The sequence below is a fragment of the Cryptomeria japonica genome, chromosome 2, assembly GCF_030272615.1.
Source record: "Cryptomeria japonica chromosome 2, Sugi_1.0, whole genome shotgun sequence".
Classification (NCBI taxonomy): domain Eukaryota; kingdom Viridiplantae; phylum Streptophyta; class Pinopsida; order Cupressales; family Cupressaceae; genus Cryptomeria; species Cryptomeria japonica.
Window position 1 is genome coordinate 533613573 of NC_081406.1, and position 22381 is coordinate 533635953.

The 22381-nt window shown below is 36.0% G+C and overlaps 1 protein-coding gene across 3 annotated transcripts in view; it reads left to right on the forward strand.

Moving 5' to 3' along the window:
• The first annotated feature begins 262 nt into the window (after positions 1 to 262).
• LOC131052163 (exportin-T) overlaps positions 263 to 22381 on the forward strand; it is a 37583-nt gene continuing 15464 nt past the window's right edge. For 2 of the 3 annotated variants that reach the window (XM_057986768.2, XM_057986769.2), the window contains exons 1-8: positions 266 to 2513; positions 2641 to 2736; positions 2840 to 2929; positions 3193 to 3288; positions 3434 to 3493; positions 5137 to 5199; positions 5288 to 5383; positions 18369 to 18533. In XM_057986768.2, coding sequence (XP_057842751.2) covers positions 792 to 2513; positions 2641 to 2736; positions 2840 to 2929; positions 3193 to 3288; positions 3434 to 3493; positions 5137 to 5199; positions 5288 to 5383; positions 18369 to 18533 — 2388 coding nt within the window. In that variant the 5' untranslated portion in view covers positions 266 to 791. Of the gene's footprint in view, positions 2514 to 2640; positions 2737 to 2839; positions 2930 to 3192; positions 3289 to 3433; positions 3494 to 5136; positions 5200 to 5287; positions 5384 to 18368; positions 18534 to 22381 lie in introns of all 3 variants that reach the window. The other variant, XM_057986770.2, reaches the window with a different exon arrangement.

Consider the following 22381-nt stretch of genomic DNA (forward strand, 5'->3'; position numbering starts at 1 on the left):
TTTAAATTTGAAAAAAAAAACGAGAGCATAAAAGAATTTCTCTTTTTAAAAGCGAGATTAAAAGTTAGAATCTTGTCGATTACAGTACGTAAATTTTACTAAATATATGAATTGAAAAAGAAAATTCCGATAGATTGCCAATGACGTGGCAACACGATCTTGAAATGTTCCACCGTTTAAGCCTAATCTTTGTCGCCCACTCCGCATCCACGTCAGCTATGTTCTCATTGGAAGATCCCTTTTCTGTACCATATAATTTCATGCGGTGCCCAGTGAATCCTTTACCTCCTCTTCCTACAGGTTCTTTCTGCCGACAGAAAAGCGTCGTATCCAGCGCTAACTAAATTGCGATAAATTTAGTGCTATTCGATAAATCCCTAACCTTCCCTCTGCAACATTGGGGTTTAACAGAGGTTTAATTAATTCGGTTTTTTAGGGTTAATAAAAGCATTCAGTTAACACAACTGACATTGCCAGGTATTCCTTCTTTGCGGGGTTCAAGAACTTTGCACAGCAGCCTCTATTTTCAGATAGTTTTGCGATCAGTGTAGAAAGCACAGGTTAGGGTTTTGAGGCAACAAAACCTCATGCCCTTTAAAGAAACTATAGGGATTTTAAATCATTTTTGGTTTATATAGGAAAAAGATCTCAGGTTGGATCCCTAATACGCTAAAATAAAGGACATTTGGGAAGCCTGGTAGGGTTTACATTTGAAAAGAAATAGCTGCCACAAAGGTTTCAAAACCCTTAGGATCCTGCTGGTGTTGATTGTTTTTGTTTGGTTTCTATCCATGGATGACTTTGAGAGAGCTATAATTATCAGTTTTGATCAGAGCGGCGCCATCGGGCCCGAATTGAAAGCTCAGGCTGCGGCCTATTGCGAACGAATAAAACAAGAGTCTATAATCTCACAGGTTTGCCTAGAAAGATTTGGTGCCAGCAATTATGCAGAGGTGCAATTCTGGTGCTTGCAGACCTTGGAAGAAATTGTGAGGCTCCGGTATGCATCTCTTGCTTTGCAAGAACAAATGTTTATTAGAAATTCTGTTATGTCGCTAGCAATTGAAAATCCTTTAGGGTTAGAGAGACCGGTTTTTGTTAGAAATAAGCTTGCTCAGATTCTCGTCATTCTTATTTTTATGGAGTATCCCTCTCGCTGGCCCTCGGTTTTCCTGGATTTGCTGTCCTCTGTGGGTAACAGTCCCTTTGTTGTAGATATGTTTTGCCGTATATTTAATGCGCTTGACGATGAGCTGATTAGTTTAGATTATCCTCGCAATTCTGAGGAAATTACCATAGCAGGAAGAATCAAGGATGCTATGAGAGAACAATGTGTGACTCAGATTGTAAATTCCTGGTATGATATGGTTGTATATTATAGGGATTTGAGGCCAGAGTTAGCTGCCACTGTCTTGGATACAATGCAGAGGTATGTGACCTGGATTGATATCGGTCTAGTGGCAAATGACAGGTTTTTATCTATGTTATTTGAGTTTCTTTTGGCTGAGGAACGGGCTTCAGAGCTTAGAGGTTCTGCTGCCACTTGTGTTTTAGCAATAGTTTCCAAGCGGATGGATCCACAATCTAAGATTGCACTTCTTAGACAGCTGCAAATTCGTAGGGTCTGTGGTTTGGTGCTTGACAAGCAAGATACTGAGTTTGCAGTGAAGATTAATGCTCTTCTTACAGGTTTTGCACAAGAAGTTTTGGAATGTGCACGCAAACTTGATTCTGTTGAGCCTTCTTCTGAAAGTCTTGCAGCGAAGGAGGTTATTACAGAAATGCTCGATACTGTTTTTCCCTCTGTAATTTACTTTTTGCAGAATGGGGATGGGGATGAAGAATCTAATGCTTTGCAGTTTTTATCCAATTATGTATCCAGAATGAAGTCTTATCCTCAATTAAATGCAAAGTATATGGGTCACATTGGGCAGATCTTGGAAGTAATTCGAGTTCGGATTCGGTATGATCCTATGTATCGGGATCCTTTAGACATCCCTGACAGAATTGGTAGAGAAGAGGAAGACAGAATGCATGAAGAGCGCCATGATTTTTTTGTTTTGTTCAGAAATATTAGTCGCTTGGCACCAGACGTAGTTCAAAGTTTCACTAAAAATACACTGTCTACAGTCCTTGGGAGTTCAGAGACATCATTCCAAGACGTTGAGAGTGCTATTTCACTGTTTCATGCCCTTGCGGAAGGAGTAAGTGAGGATACATTAAAAAATGATAGTGGGCATATTGGTGAGACCCTTAGAATGCTTCTATCAGCTCAAGTTCCCTTCCATTCACATCGACTTGTTTCCCTGATATATATGGAAACGATCAATCGCTATGTGCGCTTTATTCAACAGCATGTTAAGTATATTCCTTTGGTGCTTGCTGCTTTTCTGGATCGCAGGGGTATTCACCATCCCAATCCAAATGTCAGTGGCCGAGCAAGCTATTTGTTCATGCGAATTGTTAAGGCCCTGAGGGCACAGTTGGTACCTTTCATACAGGATATTTTGCAGGTTTGAGTCTAGCGCATCATCATCTCCTCTACATTTAGTTTTGGGTTTCACTTTTTTCATTTAATAATTTCCTCAATAGTTAGATGTTTATGCATTGATGTATATTCTATTTGCTTTGAATCCAAAGAGTCTGCAAGATAAACTGCCCAGCTTTGCGCCAGTTAGTGTGCAATCAAGAAAATCAAATACTCAAGGCTTTGAAGATGGGAGTCACATATTTGAGGTGGGATGGTATATGGTTTTTCTCTTGTTTATGATAGGTAAAAGAGCACATGTCACAGTCGGTTGAATTGTAACCATTTTCAATGTATACTGCTCATTTGCAGGCTGTTGGTTTGTTGATCGGAATGGAGGAGGTGCCATTAGACAAGCAGTCTGAATATCTTTCAGCTTTATTGGCACCACTTTGTCAGCAGGTAATTATTTATTATGATTACTGTTTGACTGCAATAATTTATTAGAGAGAGAAGGACAAGCTTTCTTGGATAAACTAATATGCTGTAGGGGAAATATGATTTTTTTAATGACGATTACAGGCTGTTCCCAAATATATTTCAGCAATACATGATAGTCCTTGCTGTGAAAGAGTATCTCTGAAGAAACACATTGTGTGCAATTTTTTTTTGCAGTCTGGTCTGGTTTATTTCTTTGTAAGCTGATATAATGTTCTTGGATCTAGGTTACTGTTTTGCTTGCAGATGCTCAAGTGCAGGATCCAGCAGGTTCTGCAGCATGCTTACAACAAGTTATCTCTGCTATCAATTCATTAAGCAAGGTTGCCGTTTAGCTTTTAGGCGGTCCAAGTACAATTTTAACTTCTGAGCATCTACAAAATGCTTGCAGTCAAGTTTCTTAACCATCTTATACACTGTTTTGTTGACTGTTGCGTGTTCTAACAAATCTAACCTTTTCTTATTCAGGGGTTTGGCGAACGCCTAGTTACTACCAGCCGTCCTACAGTTGGCAATATGTTTGAACAGGTACACTTCAAGAAGCTGGATATTATAATCTCTATATAACATCTTATAACTTATCTCTGTACAACAAGTTATGTCTATCAGTCATACAGAAAAAGGAAATAATCCAGAAATATAGTGAGTTTAGATGTTATATATTGATACTTGAAATATTTGATTATTCATTGGCTTTAGTTGAAACTATAAATGTTGATACTAAAAAAGTAAAATAAACACAATCGAAAAAGTGCTATATAAAATGATCTTTAGACTTCTGTTATACTTCAAGATGACATACCTAAGGTTAAAATTGCAAAATATCAAGTGTTACTAATGCAAATGGTAGTATTACTGAACATGTGGAAAGGCCATTTGCTGTAGGCAATTAAGGGCTAAACTATAAAATTCCACAAGATTAAAAGTATAAGTAAATAATACAATTGTAGAGTGAGTTTGACCTTAGTCTTGGTTTGTACAACTAGGTTAAAATTGAAGAAATATTAAGTGCTAAATAAGAAAATGGCATAATCAGTAAATGGCATGTGAGAGGGCCTTCTGTACATCTAGCGTCCAGAAGTAAGAAATTTTACTCAAAACTTATCTCCATGAAATTACAACCTTATGAAATTATCATAGTTGGTTTTATGTAATGATAGTTAATGCTGCAAAGGTATCCAGCAAGAAGAGAAAGTGATAATGCACAACAATAAAATGATGCTAGGATTTTATTAGAATAGAAAATGAGCTTGCTTCTGTCACTTGTCAGAGATTGCATAGCATATGGTGGCCTTGCAGCTTATGTGGAATGTCTAGGCAGAAGATTTGGGCCCACTGCTCTAATTATCAACTCAATGATGTGCTTACATAATATCAATACAGCTTATGTGGAATGACTAGGCAGAAGATTTGGGTCCACTCTCTCATATCAACTCAACGATGTGCTTACATAATGTCAAGTCAATTGATGAATTGTAAGACAACTGCTAATAAATTAACCTCAAATTCCGTCCCATATTATGGTAATGTGACTCCATAATCTGATTGTCTTATCTTTCATCTTTCACATTAGATTACAAACATTTATAATGGCGAATATGTTGTGGCATGATATTTTGGTGCTCTGAATATTAAGTATTAACTTAACAATGTGCTTACATAATATCAATAATAATATAACTGATGAATTGTTAGACAACTGCTAACAAATTAACCTCAAATTCCTTCCCATATTATGGTCATATGACTCCATAATCTGTATGTCTTATCAATCATCTGTCATATTAGTATAGAAAACCCTTATAATGGTGAATATGTTGCAACACAATTGTGTGATACATACTGCAATGACAACATGATATGACATGAAATTTTGAAATTGAAAGGAGTCCTGTGACTAAAATGATTACCCATACATTTATACATACTCAAATATTCGGATGACAAATTGAACTAGAAGTCTGTGTATTTATTTTCAAGAGATCAAATATATATGCAATTATTTGTGAGTAGAGTACTGGACTATAAACTCTACTGTCAGAGTTGAGGATGTCTGATTCTAAAGTTTTCTTATTTCAATGTGAATGTCAGCGTTGGGTGTAGAGTAACTCCTGTTTCTCTTTTTGTCTGTAGCAAGTAAACTTGATATTCTCTATTTGTTTGATTTACAGACATTGAATGTTCTACTTCAAGTGCTATTGGCATTTCCAAAAAATAATCTTTTAAGGAGCAAGGTATAAAATGTCCTCTAATCAGATTCCTAGTAAATATTTGACATTTGTATGATATGTATGATGACATTCTTTTAACACACCGTGTCAGGTCATTTCATTTCTTCATAGAATGGTTGACACCTTAGGAATTGCCGTGTTTCCTCATCTTCCAAAAGCAATGGAGCAACTACTTGTTGAAAGTGAGGTAAGTACGATTTGTCCGGTTCATATAAATCTATTTTGATATGAGTGAGTGTCATATGATGTGAATCATTTGTATCTACATTTTCCTTATTTGTTGGATGGCAATGCTGAACATAATTTTCATGTATTGATGCCATTGAAAATACAAAGTGGTAGTTTTATTTGAAAGTCATATTGTGGAAAACATTACATGCATCCTCAAAAAGTGGTTAGTTTCTCCAGAGTTTAATTGGAAAACAAGTTTAGTAGTTACAAAACCCTTGAACATGATATCATGCAAGAAGGCTGCACATGAGCGTTGAATATAGCCAAATCAGCTCTTTCTCTGAGTATCCATTTTACCATTTTGTCTAGATGTCTTTTAACTTTTTTCTGTTAATAACTTAATAGATATAATCAAATCTCTTTCACTAAATGGAAAATTCTCACAAAATGCTGTAGAGTTTCAGGTCAACAATTATATCTGCTTAATTGTTTGACATGGTTTATAGCAAAATTAACATTGAGTCGGTGGAAAGTTATATTTCCAAGATTACAAACTTCAAAAGCGTCAAAAATCAGAACATTCAATATGGATAAAAAAGAGGCATGTCGTTATCTCATTGGAAACATAGGCCTGCTTCACCATATTTATCTTTATGAGTCTATAGTCCCTAGCCTTTTCCACTTACTGCGGCTCTAACTTAAATCTCATATGGCTACTTTGTTGTAGTCAGGCTCAGTGTGTTTACTGCTTTCATTTAGTTGCTAAACACTGTAGTATCAACCTAAATAGATTTGTTTATTTTGGTTATTATTTGTTGTGTATGTTGACATATTTCCTTGTTCTCTGCTCTCGCTGAATATGGCTCATTCATACAAGTTTACTTCAGAGGCAATTAAGCCATTCAACTCAGCTCTGGTTTCTTCTCGCTGGGAAATAATTTCTATAAAAGTCACAATGTTGTGCTATAAAATTTAGTTCGATCTCTTCTCTTGTACTAATTCTATTACATCAGTTTATAATATATTGGCAATATTAGCTTTCTACTGTCTTTTTTGTTTGATATATTTTTATGATTGAGGGAAACTTTTATTGTCTTTTAGCAAAATCATACAGATGCATCTAAATTGCAATCTCCGTTTAGGATGTATCTTCAAAGCATTAAGTGCCTTGGGGTTGACTTCTGGAAGTAGCTAAATCTTGATTCTTTTCTTAAAGAGGCGTATAGTTGCTTTGAATGCTTCTCAAAGATTGTACTTAATGACTGAGGGAAACTTTTATTGGCTTTTAGCAAAAACACAATAGATGTGTATAAATTGCAATTTCTGTCTAGGATGCAACTGGACACATATTCAAAACATTAAGTGTCTTGTGGTTGACCTCTAGAACTGGTTAAAGCTTGATTCTGTTCTTGAAGAAGCAAAGAGTTGCTTTGAATGCTTCTCAAAGTTGTACTTGAGCCACCGTTTTTCATGGGGGTCCAATAAAATTTTGGACTTTTCCACTAATTCTTTTTGCAGAGAGGGTTTGATATTTCAGTCAAAGAAATGTTTTTAGGCTTTTGTATATATTTTTGTGCTTTATGTTTGTTATTTTGCTTCTTTACCGAAGAATTGCTTTGAATACTTCTCAAAGTTGTACTTTATCCACTCTTTTTTATAGGGGTCCAATAAAATTTTCTTCTTTTCCACTAATTCTTTTTGCAAAGAGGGTTTGATATTTCAGTCAAAGAATGTTTTTAGGCATTTGTATATTTTTTTGCGTTTTATGTTTGTTTTTGATATTAAAAGCAGCGAGAACTAGGGTGCTGACCCTTAACACATCCCAAGGGCTATCAGTAGCACATTTGCACCAAAAAGATAATCAAAACCAAACCAGAGAGTCCAAACAACAAAACAGTAAATAAGTAGCAACAAAACAGTAAAAGTAGCAGCAGGGGATACAACCTGTAAGTCTAGAGTAACCAACGATTAAAAACATAAAAACCATAAAGGACCTAGACCTAGGGACCTGACTTGTTGAGACCTGCTTGCCCAAGGACATTGTCCCAGTGGTCTTTATGTCTGTTATTTTGGTTCTTTACCTTCTTTTGTCTTGTAACCAATTGTAATCTTGATTTTCAGGTCCCTGCTTGGCTCTTTAGCATCCCTAATCTGATGCTTTTTTCTGCATCTAATTTCTCAGGAGAATCTTAAAATATAACATCTTTTATGTCATCCCAATTCTCAAGGGCTTGCATTTATTTTTATGTTTGCTCTAGATCCTGTATTACTTAGCCATTTCTTAGTTATCTTAGTTTACAGGATTACCATTTGATTTAGATTTCTATCACAGGCAGTTGGACTAAGGTATACCCTATGTTTGATGTTTGAGTGTAGTAGAAATTTCTTTTGCAATTTTTTTTTTAATCCAAGTGAAAATGGCTTGTTACTTTTCAATTTGATGATGTGTTTGTGATTTTCACCCATATTGGCCAATGAAGTTTTTTTGTAAGGTCTTCCCAAATTAGCACGCTCTTCTGCTTACACTCATTGTTCATTGTCTATGTTATTGATTTCACAAAGGAGATCTAACTATCTTATCTAAGGTAAGCATTTTAATTGATTCTTTAGTTTTTTAACCATTTTTTTTTTGAAGTTTTGATAGTTTCTTTGTTTAAAAGTTTTTGATGATTTTTTTTATAGTTTTAAAATAACTTTTTCATTCAGTAGTTTATGCATATTGTAGGGTTGACTTGAAGATACAAATGGAAGAAGTAAAGAGGATAGATGAAGTTATGATAGAAAGGTTTTTGACAAGAGATAAGGATTGTGAAAGACTTGGATGTAGAAATTGTGACATCAAGAAAGGATCTTGAGAAAGCAAACAACCAACTAAAATTGAAGTTTAGAAAAAGAACCAAGAACTTAAATAAGAGCATATGCAGCCAAAGGTCGCTACATATCAAAGAAAGCAAAGAAAGCAAGTAGATGATTGCTTCATTCAAGTGCACCTATAGAATAGGAAATGAAAAGACAAATTTCAAGAGGGCAAGCATACAATATTAATCTGGTCATAAGGTAATGAATTGTAGAAAGTAAACCTATGATGTCTTGTATGTAGAAGGATTTGAAGCATAATCTTCCAAGTGTGAATCAGATGTGTCATAAAGGCTAAAATCTTTCATTCAATGCCAAGGATGTGAAATCAATTTTGATGATCTTGTGAGGATTAGCTCAAAAGGCGCATTAAGAGACATACCTAAGATCAAGAAGCCTCCATCTACTAGCTACAAACCATGTCATAAAGGAAAGTAGACAAGGACCAGATTTTGAACCAAGGAGTATTCCACTACAAATCCATTGGATCTGATTTGATTCATACAGATCTGTGTGGACCAATGAGGACAAAAAGTCTACAAGGTGATAGATATTTTACAGTGTTCCACGGGCGTTGGGCACGGGGGACGCATTTCCGGGATGGGAGGACCAAGGGCCTAAATTTGGGGACGGCGGGGGGACGACGACGAGATGGTGGTGGGGGGTGGCAGGGTGGTGGTGCTCATATACTTATACATATACATATGGTACTTGATAAACTAGTTTTGAAAAGATGTATAACAGTATAATAAGAATTAGATTCCAAATGAAACTATAGGAAATACCAAGATTACTTAGATTAGTAATACTATTTGCTAAATGCTAAATAAAATTTGACAAATGAAACTGTCAAATTGGAGATTTCTCATTTCTATCATATGAATATCGAAAAAGGAAAACAAAATACGAATATCTGATGCCATTGCAAAGTCTATAATAATAAAGATGATTACATGATTCATCATTACAATGAGTAGCCAAATACAAATACGTGTAGCAATAGCATTACAAAAGAGACTAGAGTCAAAGACAAAATGACAAAACTCAAAATGTAGCTAATGGAGGCCTCTAATCATCTGCGAACTCCTCCTCACTAGAACTGCTGGACTCCTAAAGATCAAGGTCCCTAAAGCTCACACCAACTAGCCCTGCATCTGAAGTGGTAGGATCATCCTCATCAATCTGTGAAGGCTCCTCTGGCTCTACATCCCATCGTGCCGCTGGACTCTCCTTGTACACAAGTGTCTTGCGGTCCATGAGACGCAAAGCACTGTGTACAGCCACAAGCTTCTCTGCTCTCTTAGAGGTAAGTCTGCTTCTCTTAAGAGAGTGGATGAAGCTATATGTAGACCAGTTCCTCTTAGCAGCTGAAGAATTGGAAACCTGGGATAGCAGACGGATGGCTAGAGTGGTGGTCAAAGATTTCGGGCCATGACAATTCCACCATAAAAGTGGGTCCTCCTGTGCCATAGTGTCTATATCCATCTTTGCTGCATCTGAATAACCTCTAAGAGTGGCAAATCTTCCCCACTCAGTGTGCATTGTGCCAGTATCTCTGTCATCAAACATCTTCTCTATGCACCTAAAGAAACTCGCCTTCACCTCATCATCTTGAATCGGTGTCAGTCTACCCGCTCTAGCCTTGTACCATTTAGGATTCAAGGCAAAGGCAACCATATGCAAAGGAGTGTTCAACTTGTCCCATCTACACTGAATGATAGGCTGGATTTGCTCATTGTAGAATGCTAAAGAGGGGTCCTTCACTCGCACAGCAGCCCTCATCTGGTCAAGCATAGAGTTAATGCACTCATACACCTGTCCAAGGTTAGGTGCATCCCCATCCCCATAGCTGATCACCTGGAATACTGGAGAAATGATGGAGACAATGTATTTCGCATCAGTCCAAAACACATCACTCTTCACTATCTCCTTCACCCTTCTCCCCCGCTCTGTCTTGGCCTTAGCGCACCTATTCCACTCATTAGTCATAACCATGAGTTGCAATGCCTCTTGCAACTCAATCATTCTCTCTAAGAGAATGAAATAGGATGCATATCTAGTCTCAATTGGTTTCAAGAACTCCTTCGCGAAGGTCCTAAAGAGTGCATGTGAAGTTTGGTGGTTGCAGATAAACATCTGCACATCTCTCGCATCGGTGACCACTCCTCTAATCCAGTCTATCTTCCCCATGTCCTTGAGTGCATTGTTCATGGCATGCATACAACATGGGGTCCACCAAATGTGTCTATAGGCTGCCTCATTGAGTCTCCTTGTTGCTCTACACACATGGGTTGCATCTGTCACTACTGGAAATCAACATCTTTACGATGCCTTGTACAATCAACTGCTCTAAGGAAGTATGGGCCCTCTGCACATGTGACCATGACGTTGATGAGTGGATGATGGCTAATGTCCGTCCACCCATCCATAACTATGCTGCACCCCGATGCAACCCAACATGCCTTCATCTTCTCCATCAAAATATTGATCTTGGAATAGCATTTATCCAAGATCGAGGTCCTCATTTTTGTCTCCCCTGGTGGCACATAAGATGGTCCTCCCTTGGCCACCATAGCCATCATCTCCCTATAATAAGAAAGACCGTGTAACATGAAATGGAATGCCATTGGCAAAGAAGAACTTGCCAATGGATTCATCTATCTCATCTCTCAGCTACACATTAAATATATCAGCAATGGGGTTGCTTTGTGGTGTTTGCAACCTATGTTTCCCAGGCTTGGCGGCAGTAGAAGTGGAAGTGGATGGAGATCCAAACATCATTCCTCCCGTTTGCGAAGCATGAGAAGTATGTGGCACATTCTAGTTGCCCTGAAGTGCTGCCCTAGCAAACAAAGTAGTAGGCATTGAAATATTTGTGTCATCTGGAACCCCCCAAAGCTTGTTAAACTCAATTCTGTACTGTATATTTTTGGCTTACTCCAAAAACTTACAACGTTTCACGCCTTTTCCTCTCCAAAATAGAAAGTGTGCATTCACCCTACTAATGCTACTGAACCATTCTGTGTCACAAATATTGCATTTCCACTTCCTTGTTCCCCCACTTGAATGTGATGTGCCTTGTATTGATATTCGTGAAGCAAACTGTTTTAGAGGAGACTTAGGATCAAAATGACCCCTAGCATATGGTGCCAACAACTCTAAAGGGCAACCTGTACTAGCTGGTGCACTCGCCATAGAACTAGATTGGGCTCCAGGATTAGCCCCATGGTCACCCCCCTCATTTTCAGGTTCATATTTTGAATCATTCTCACTATGATAATGGATTCCCATGTCATCTTCACTCATGCCTTGGGAGTTCATTGTGAAATTGACACTGCATTTCACAAAATAAAAATAAAAATAAAATGAAAATCAGCCTAGTTTAACAATATATTTTTAATTTTTTTTCCTATTCATCTCAAAATGAGATTTGATGTTGAATCTTGAGGGCAAAATGATGAGGCCCTCAAGATTAAACATCAAATCTCATTTTGAGTCTTGAGATGAATAGGGAAAAAAAATCCAAAAATGACATAGAACAATGAAAATCAGACAAAAAAAACAAGAAAAAGTTGAAAAACCCTACCTTGTGCTTGAAAAATCTCTCCAAAATGTAGAAAATCTTCTTCTTCCTCTTCTTCTTGCTTCTTCTAGCTCTTATCACGCTTGGAATCACTTTTCTCACCCCTTCAATCAGCCTTCTTCAAGTTTTTCCTCCTCTTCAGCTTGCTGGAAAAAAAATCAGTTTTACAAAATGAGAGTGAAATCTACAAGAAACATGCTCTTGTGTTGTTTTGGGGGGTAGGGTGGGGCCCACATCCAATTAGGGTTACCCCTTAACCCCCCCAAAAGTCACATGTTTTTTAAAAAATGCTTTTTTTGGGTTGAATTGGCGTGGGAACGCAGGAGACGCCTTGAGAGATGGGGAGATGCCCAGACGTCTCCCTGGGAGATGCGGAGACGTCTCCGCGTCCCGGTGGCGTTTGGGTGGCGGTGGTGGGACGGCGGGGGACGTCGCGTCCTCGTCCCCCCGTCCTCGAGACGTTTCTGACGGGGGGACGCGCCCAAAAAGGGGGGGAACGCGTCCCTGTGGAACACTGGTATTTTATGAATGTTTATTGATGACTATTCTAGAATGACTTGGATTACTAAGGAAAGTAGACAAGTACCAAATTTCCAACCCAGGAGTATTCCACTACAAAACCATTGGATCTGATTCATACAGATGTGTGCGCACCAATGAGGACAAAATTCTACAAGGTGATATTTATTTTATGAATGTTTATTGACGATTATTCTAGAACGATTTGGTAAGTTTGATTCTAGATCTAAAAAAAATGTGAAGAATAGCAAAAAGTGTTAATGTGAGTGTTGGTGGTGAGACAATATGGTCAATTGAAGTTTCAGTGATGAATCATTTCGTCAAAAAAGAATTGAGAATGCAAATAAACAAGTTCACTGTCTTATTGTCAAAAATTGAACCAAGTACCTATGTAGAAGCTAGCAAAGATAAAGGTTGGTTAGTTGAGAAAGCAAATAAACAAGTTCACTTTGTCTTATTGTCAAAAATTGGACCAAGTACCTATGTAGAAGCTAGCAAAGATAAAGGTTGGTTAGAGGCTATGGAGGAAGAACTAAATTCAAATTGAGAAGAATGAAACTTGGGAGTTGGTTATAAGACCTAAGGGCAAGAATGTCATACGTACCAAATGGGTCTTTAGATTGAAGTTGAATGAAGATGGAAAAGTGATTTAGAATAAGGGCAGATTTGTATGCAAGGTTCCAAGACCTAAGGACAAGAATGTCATAGGGGTACCAAATGGGTCTTTAGAATCAAGCTGAATGAAGATGGAAAAGTGATTCAGAATTAGGCCAAATTTGTATGCAAAGGATATGTTCAAGTTGAGCAAGTTGATTTTGAGGAGACCTTTTTTTTTTCTGTAGCAAGGTTGGATGCAATCAAAATGTTTTTGTCACTATCAACATTCAATAACTTCAAAGTATAAATCAACATTTCTAAATGGAGTGTTTTGTCACTATCAACATTCAATAACTTCAAAGTATAAATCAACATTTCTAAATGGAGTGTTACAAGAAGTCTACAATGAACAATCAGAACAATCAGAAGGGTTTTAGACAAATCGAATTTTATGTAGATTAAGGAAGACCCTCTACGTACTCAAGCAAGCCAGAGAATGATATTCAAGATTGGACAAGTATCTATTACAACAAGGTTTCAAGAGAGTTAGCATGAACACAATCTGTACATTAAAACTAAAGGTAACCAATTGTTGATTGTCGGTGTTTATGTGGATGACATTATCCTTGGAGGTAGTAGTGATGCAATGTGCAAAGAGTTCTAGGATGCTATGCGAAAAGAATTTGAAATGTCAATGCTTGATGAGTTGTCTTTCTTTCTTGGTTTACAAATTTCTCAATGAGAAGGGTATATTCATATCTCAAACTCAGAATATAAAATAAATATTAAACAAATTTAAGAGGAAGATTGCAAACCAGTAAGTATGTTTATGGTTACTACTTACTAGGTGTAAATTGAGAGAATATTATGAGTTTGCACCTTGTATAGGTCAATGATTGGTAGTTTGTTATAACTGCTTGTAGACTATGTATAATGCAAGCAATGGGTATGGTATCTAGGCTTCAAGTAGTGCCTAAGGAAACCCATGGCGGATATTTAGGTATTTGAAGTCCACATCGGATTTTGGTTTGTGGTATTTTAAGAGTAAAAAGTTCACATAGACTGCATACACAAATGCAGATTGGGCAGGAAGTGTAGATGATTGGTAGAGTACAAGTGGCCAAGCTTTCTTTCTTGGTGATAGTCTTGTATCTTGTTTAAGTAAAAAACAACATAATTGGAGTATATTGTAAGTCTCCTCTTGCACCTAGGTTTTATGCATGAAACAAAACTTGAAGGAAATGAAAATAGAGTTTGATGAGCACATTTCTTTTTTTTATGAGAATACAAGTGCCATAAACATTTCGAAGAATCTGTTAATACACAAGGACAAAACATATATTTCAATTAAGTATCATTCCTAAGAGAGAAGGTTGTAGATAAAGAAATGAAGCTAGAATATGTTGAGACAAAGGAGCAAATTGTAGATATTTTCACAAAACCTCTTCCAAAGAAGACTTTTGAGAATCTCTGATAGAAGTTGGGAGTGGTTGGTCCCTCTTGATTTAAGAGGAAGTACAGGTTGAGGGGGAGTGTTGACTCCTATTGCAAGTAGACTAGTTGGTCTTTTGGTGTGTTTTTACAGTATCAATTACACTTCATACAGGGAGTTTCTGACTGTCTTGTGTTGGTGTGTTGGCAACATTTTATTGTTTGCCATTAATGATAAAGGGGGAGATTGTTGAATATTGTGTTGTCATTGATGTCTATGGAGTCAAAATATCAGTGAGAATTAAATGCAATTGTTCGTGATCTCATGTGTTCGGTAGCTACAACAAGAGACAAGCTATGTTTGATAGCTCTTTTAATGTTATCAGAATGCTCCGGTTTTTGTAGTTCTTATTTGTGTATCACTTGTGATGTTGTTTGGAAGTATTTGCGATATGATGTTGATGTTTTTTTCTCAAAAACAATAGGTGCACTCTGTTGCATTGTCATGGTGTTTGTTTGGCTTCGCATCCTATCGTAGTTGAGAGTTATGTCTTGCAGTTTGGAAGTAGAGCATAGCTACTACATATGAAGTATCATATTTCGGAGTTTCAATGGCTGAGCTTGAGTTGTTAGAAAGTTATAAGTGACATAGCGTTCATTGTGCTAGATTGATTCGCTAGGGAAAGATAACGTGTGCTTTTTGGAGGAAGCGTGTGAAGGTTATTTGGGATCAATAGATTTCATGTCGGGTAACACATAGCATGTCCCTACTACTAGATTAACGTGTGGGTTTTTGGACTGAGCCTATTACACGTTTGTTTTAAGGTTTATTCTTGTGGCTGACTTGCGGATAGTATAGTTATGTTCTATGCTGACTTGTGAATGTAGTTATCATTGTAATACAGATATGTGGGATTGTTGACGTGCATGTTCAAAAGGTGTGATTTGATGTGCAAGTATGTGGGTGATGCTGTATGAGTAGCATCTCTATCATTGTGTGTGGTTTCATTTGAAGATCTTTTGCACAGTATGAGAAGGTTTCAAAGTTGATCAGATCAGGAAGAAGTTGAATATTCAACCTTGAAGATCCGCATTACATATCTTATATTTTGTATGAGATTGGTGTCTCAGATGCTGAGTTGGTGTTCAGATCTTGGATCAGGGCATTGGTGTCAAATGTAGGTCGGTGCTTGCAAATGTAATTGGAGTTTGGTGTTTTAGGTAGGTTGGTGCCTACTTCATATTGTGAATTCCTTATTATTTTCCTTTGATGTTGGATTTGGGCAGTAGATCCAAGCAACTATATTTTATTTTTAAGATTTGTATCGTAGACTTTAGTACATATCATTCTATAATATATTTTGCATTTTTTATTTTTAAGTTGTGTTGGTTTTTTCTCCAATTTCAATAGGTTGCATGCTCTTTTTTGGCTGAACGGAATTGGAGAACATACTCTATCCACTAAGTGAAGTGTAACCGGTTGGCTGCAAAAAGCATAAGACTTGGTTTATGTCCATTTATAATTGCGTCTTCTGTCAAATAAGCAAGATCACTACAAGAGGCATTGAGACATAACCCTTGAGTGTACCAATATGGATGCATCTATTGCAGAACTTGCCATCAATATAGATGATGATGATGGGACTCTTACACATGATGCACCTAGTGGGAGTGGCACTCCATTTAATTGTGGTTCAAATGATGTTGAACCAAACAGTGACCTTGATCTTGATCCTTTTGATGAAGATTGAAGACAATTATACAAATTTTTGATTATATTTATTTCAAATTTTGTAATTTTAAACCATTTTCATTTGAATCGTCCTAGACATACATGATATAAGACATAATATTGAAACTTTGAACTATCAATTGGCATTTATCTTTATCACTATTATTGATCAATGATGAAGTATTATACTATCAAATGCATTTACTATTTTGTATATTTTTAAATTTTTTTGCATATATATGCATCCATACCCAAATGTACTGTACTCAAGATTTTTTTTTGCCAGCATGGCATTCCAAAACCCCATGCCCACATGGATCTTATCCTATACCAGAACTGGCAACTTAGTTCATTTTCAAGCACTATAAGAAGATGACCATTCATTTTCAAGCACTATAAGAAGATGACCATCATCAAACCTTCCGTAAGGGAGTAAATCCTATGCTTAGTGTTTTTTGCTTTTTTTTGCCACTAGGAATTTGGCTCTATTGTCTGATTCCAACAAATAGGTAGTGTCTTTTGTGAAATAATAAAATATAAAAGAACATTTGGTAATGTTTTTGAGTCTTTTACATGCTAATTCAGGGTCAACGCGTGGGGTAGTTTTAAGAGAAATTTGAGTTGGGAGTTTAATAAAATATTTGTGATAAGTGTGGTACCATGTGTTTTCCATTTCAACAAAAAATGCCATGCACAGGTGGAGCTTTGCAAAGAAGGTTTCTTTAAATTAACCTAGTTATTAGTATGTATTCCAAATTTTCCAAGAACACTTGCAATCCCCTGCCTTTGGTTTCTCTATATATATCCTTGGATTACCTGTTTAAGAGTCTTAGTATGTCCAAATGCACTTTCTTGTTTCCTGTACATTTGATTTTGCTTAGTTTTATGTTTGTAGTTGTGTTTGATTTTGCTTAATTTTATGTTTGTTTTTATGCTTAAATAAATTTTGTTAGATATTACTGCCACTATTGTACAACTGAACTCTATTCTTTCACCTATTTTGACAGGGTCACGACTTATCATAGTGCTCCTGAACTCATATATATAATGTTTTATAATATCATCTATTTGATAATTATATATTCTATTTTATATTCAAAATGTTATTTATATTTCTGATGTATGTAGTAGGTACATGACAAGTGGTATTAGAACCTCTCCAACCTTGAATCTGTGGTTCAGTTTAATTACTTTGGCCTGTGGCCTAGTTAAGACAACATTATTAGTAAGAGTAACTTCGGGAAAAAAAGCCAAAAGTTCTCTTACAGTTGAAGATAAAAGAAAGGTTGAGAGAAAAGGCATTCTATCATCTGAGAGAAAAAAGATAAACCCCAAAGAAAAAACACCTCACAATTGAATACAGAACACCAAAAAAATTCAAAAACAAATAATCATAAGAATCAAATGTGTCAACTCTTCTTTCTACTTCCGTTTCTTCTTTTCATTAATTTTATTGTAAAATCAATTGTAGTTATTCTCCTTGCCTTCTGTTTCCATTCAAATTGCATAGTAAAAGCTGGATAAGAAAGATGACTAATAAAAGTTGGAGGTGCATATAGTTATTATTCTAAAATTTGTTATCAACAAAATATTAGTAAATAACAGCAACTTGTAAAAATAACAACCCGACACTAGAAGTTTCAAGAATCAAGATGCAAGAAGTTAAAAACTTGGTGGAAGTGATATAAGAATGGATGTGTTGTTATATTTATAAATTCCTGTACATTTGGATATTTGCCATGACAGAGGGGTATCTCTTTCCATTAAATGTGGTTAGGACCTGTACCAACTATTAATAATTGGCAGATACTGCATGAAATGGGTTGGATGATGTATTTCACCCAATTTTGTCTCATGGTGATTCTGGTTTTGGAGTTTCAAGCTTTTACCTTTTGTGCTCATTCCATTTGACCTCGTGGTGACTGAGCTTTCAAACTATGTAAGTTTTAGTTTTTATTTATGAACACAGAAACTTCACATGTTGCTTTTTTAGAGATTTTTTCACTTAGATAATATAACAGTGCATGCTGAATTATTATACTTCTACAAATTTAAAAAAAGTGCATGTCTTCATATCTAGTTACTTACACCTGTTTGCAGGTTTTGCTCCTTGAGTGATTGATGATATGTAACTTGCAAACATTTGCTTGGAAAAATCTGATTAATTGTCAAATTTAATTTGCTTTTACTTTTGAGTGTTTGTGTATGCTAGTAAAATTATCGCACGTTAATAATTCCATTATTGTTGTCTAATTTTATATTGCTTTGAATTGGTTAATGCAGCCAAAGGAAATGATGGAATTTCTTGTCTTGGCGAATCAACTTATTTGCAAATTCAAGTCTGCAATGACTAGTATTCTGGAAGAAGTATTTCCATTTATTGTGAATCGGGTGTTTTCCATTTTTCCCAAGGATAGCATACCAACAGGACCTGGCAGCAATACTGAGGTTTGTATACATTGATTTACTTGCCCTAAAAATTAGGTTTCTTGTACCTACAAGTTTGATATCATTTTTTTGCCAAAGATGCCTAGGGTTAGGGACCTGAAGAGAAATAATACCAATCAACCTATATGCAAAGAGAGACAACATCAACAGAATCTTAAATATAGCAGAAAGAAATTACGGCACACTCATGGTATAGCAAGGAAATCTATCCTAGCGGACAGTTTGGGGAAAAACTAGCAGAAACAACACTCACTATATTGTCTCAAACTGTAGCAGTACCATTGAAGATACAATAATATTCAATTCAAGCATTTAATATACTTGGACTTTCTTTTGCATCTCTTTTTCACTTTTCTTTCCCATCTCCCTTTCCCCCTGTATTTATTTGTTCTGTCTACCCTGATCCTTCTCCCTTTCAGAGAGGATCATTTTAATTGAATTGATTTCTTTCACACTTTCTATAGATAGCAGGATATGATGCAGAGGCAAGTGCACTTTCTTTTTAAAACAGAAGTTTAGCATACTCTCTAAGCATGCTGTGTATAGGATGCTAGAGAGCTTCTCAACAGTTTGAGTTTTCACATTATCTTCCCCGCCCCCTGCTCCCCCCCCCTTACATTGAACTTGCAAGCTATCTACTGCAATGATACAGATGAGGGAGCAGTGTACAAGCACGTTCCACTCTTGAATACATGAACAATCAGTGAAATAAACAGATTTTGCACTCGTACATGGTGCCTACTTTCCCCTCTCTTTGGATCATCATGCAGATGTAACACAGCAATTGAAGAACACACAATATTCTTACTTTTTTTTAATGAAACAAAATAGAGAAAGATCACATGCATTCATACTCCTGTCCTCTCCAACCTATCACTCACCATGATCAAGCAAAGATATGCTCATAATTGAAAGGTACATCATCCTTAATGCCCCATAAGAACCATTATAAGTTTGGATATTTGACATGTTTTGAGAGATGGAAAAAATGAAAATAAAAAAGGTTGTCTCCAGGTTGGATGAAGAAGTATGAGAATGATTGTTTGAGGTTAATTCTCAGTGACTGAAAACAATAATCAGTCCTTTTACGGATGACGGTACTATCATTGTGACAGTTTATATCAAAATACACTACATATTCCTTTCAGTCAGTTGTTATTGTCTCAATCGGACCAACTTCATTTTTATCTTCAGCATCGAAGTCCACAGAATCAAACAATGGTGGAGGGAGAAGTGGAATTTCAAAGTCATTAGAAATTGAAAACACAATTTTGTTGATACTCATGACTACTATTATTCTCCGTGATCCTGTCTGATTCTTCCATAACTAATTCTGCGATTCCCATCTAGCATGACACTGTTTCCATTTGTTTGATGTGGGTTTCCGCTGTTGCCACCATTGTGATTGTAGACAAATCCTGGGCTGCATCATACACTCCTGCACCCATATATGGTTGTAGGGTTCTCATTACTTGATTCACAATCTCTCAGGGTAGTAATTATATCCTGATTATTTACTTCCATACCAATTTCTTGTAGCATTGTAGAGAGTCTAGTGCCATAGCCTTGTAGAGGTGTTGTATTACAAGACAGATGTACGCTCTTATCCTGCGCTTTGTGCGATCTGGATAATTAAAATTCTGTTTGTTTTTAGTCTAGAGTCTTGTAATTACAATCAAATGTATGCTCTTTGTTTGCGTCGAGTGATCTAGCTAATCAGAATTTTGTATTTTTCTAGTCTAGAAATATTGTAATACTCTGTTCTTGTGCTCAACATTAGATTCAGAAGCTTTTATCTTTCTTACATAAGATATTACTTTATTAAGCTTTCTAGAGACATTTTCTAATATAGCCTTATCATCCTCTAACTTTGCTTTCTTTTTAGAAACATTGACTATAAAATGGTTGTTGTTTTTTCATTTTGTTGTTAATATTCTGAGAGATTAAAATATTCTCAAAGATTGAGTGAGTCTCCAAAGTATCCGTGGAGACTGCAGAGATAAGGCTTGTCTTAAGCCAGGAGGGCATGTTAGGACAGTAGTAGGTCGGCAGAGGTGTACTCAAGAAAGGAATTCTGAAATTTCAAGTAAGAATCATGCATCTAACTTTGTTTTTAATGTCAATGGCAAGTAGACATACTATGGATGCAAATACATCAAGCACTATGGATGAAAGCACATCAGGCACTATTAGCATTCATAAAATAGTTTCAATGGAAAATAGACATACTATGGATACAAGCATAAAGAATTTCAATGCATGATTTTTGTGAAAATAATGACAAGAAGGATAAAAAAGGATAATGAAATTCTTGATAAGAAGTGTAATTTAAGGTCTTTTGAAGTTAATAGCTTTCTAAGAAGAAAGTTAAGTTAGAGAATGATAAGGCTATATTAGAAAATATCTGTGGAGAGTTTAAGAAAGTAAGATCTTAGTAATAAAGATTGTGAATCTAAAGATAAGCACAAAAACAGAATGCAACTAGAAGGAAAGAAAGGTTATAAGGGAGTAATAATTTTCAGCAGCACGAGGAGTAACAGAAAGAGAAAGAGCACACCCAAAGCAAAATCCAAGATCCAGATAACTTATAAGATGAGGTTGGAATTTCCTCCAATAAAAAATTATCTTTAATCAAAGTTTGGAAATTGAATCTAGGTTTGATACTGATGCTAAATAAAAAAGTCTTTCTGAAGCTAAGTGTGATACTGAATTTGAAGAAATAGATAATGATGAGCAATTTCCTTTAGAAGAAATAGATCATGTTTTATTTTAATAAGTAAATCTTAATGATCAAATTCTTTCTAATGACAAGAATGATACTACTATAACATATAGTCAGTTTAGTTTAGATCCTTTATTATGTTATCAACTGTCTTATTTGAGTCCTGAAGTTTCAAACAAGCCAATAGTTTTTGTGAAATTACAGGGTTTTAGTCAAAGGTTTTCAACCCTTTTTGATACAAGTTCTACAATTAGTATAGCCAAGCATCATGTTTTGTCTCCTGTACATTGCAATCCTCAAAAAAATCCTCATAAAAGACCTTGGTGTTATGAAGACTAAGAAAGAAAAAGCTTGTAGTATCATTGTAAATCCAGTTCTCTTTGCTAGTTTTTGCAAGATGACAGCATTGAAATTGATATTATATTAGGTTGGGTTTTTTAAGTTAGTTTTAGCCTCTTTCTCTCTTCCATACTGGTATTATTTTGGGAAGCCATAAGGAGATTAAATTCCTCCTTCTTCCTCAAAACACAGATTCTATCCATCTCATTGGGAGATTTGATGTTGATGGAAATCTTCTTCCCGAAGATCTGCAATCTTTGACCTTATGCAAAATCAAGGAGCTTCTAGAAGAATGGCGAAGATTTTAGAAGAATATTTCTTTTATAATACATTTTTGATATTTCAAAATGATGGACGGTTATATCCAGATAATAGTAGCCTACTAGGCACTGAGAATTCATTTTTTATCTCTAGTTTATCTCTAGAATCGACAAAAGGACAACTGATAGTCTTTAAACACTTGGTGGGTTAGTACCATATCATCTTTTGTTGTAGAGATATTGCTAGCCATTTTCCTTATTGGTATGATAGAATACATGATCCTTATAGATCTTATACCTTAGATAGTCGTATTAATATATTCAACACATCATGAAAGTCTTGTTATTCCAATTAACTCCATACGGCTTATGTTGAATTTTGTAGTTTATTTCTCTGACAGCCAACTAGAATGGATTATCATGCATGATGAATCTCAGCTTCTGAGAGAATGGTATCTTCCTGGTACGTGCAGGCTTGCTGCCAAAAGAATAATTCATTGCTACACATCCGGTTATGTAGTCAATTT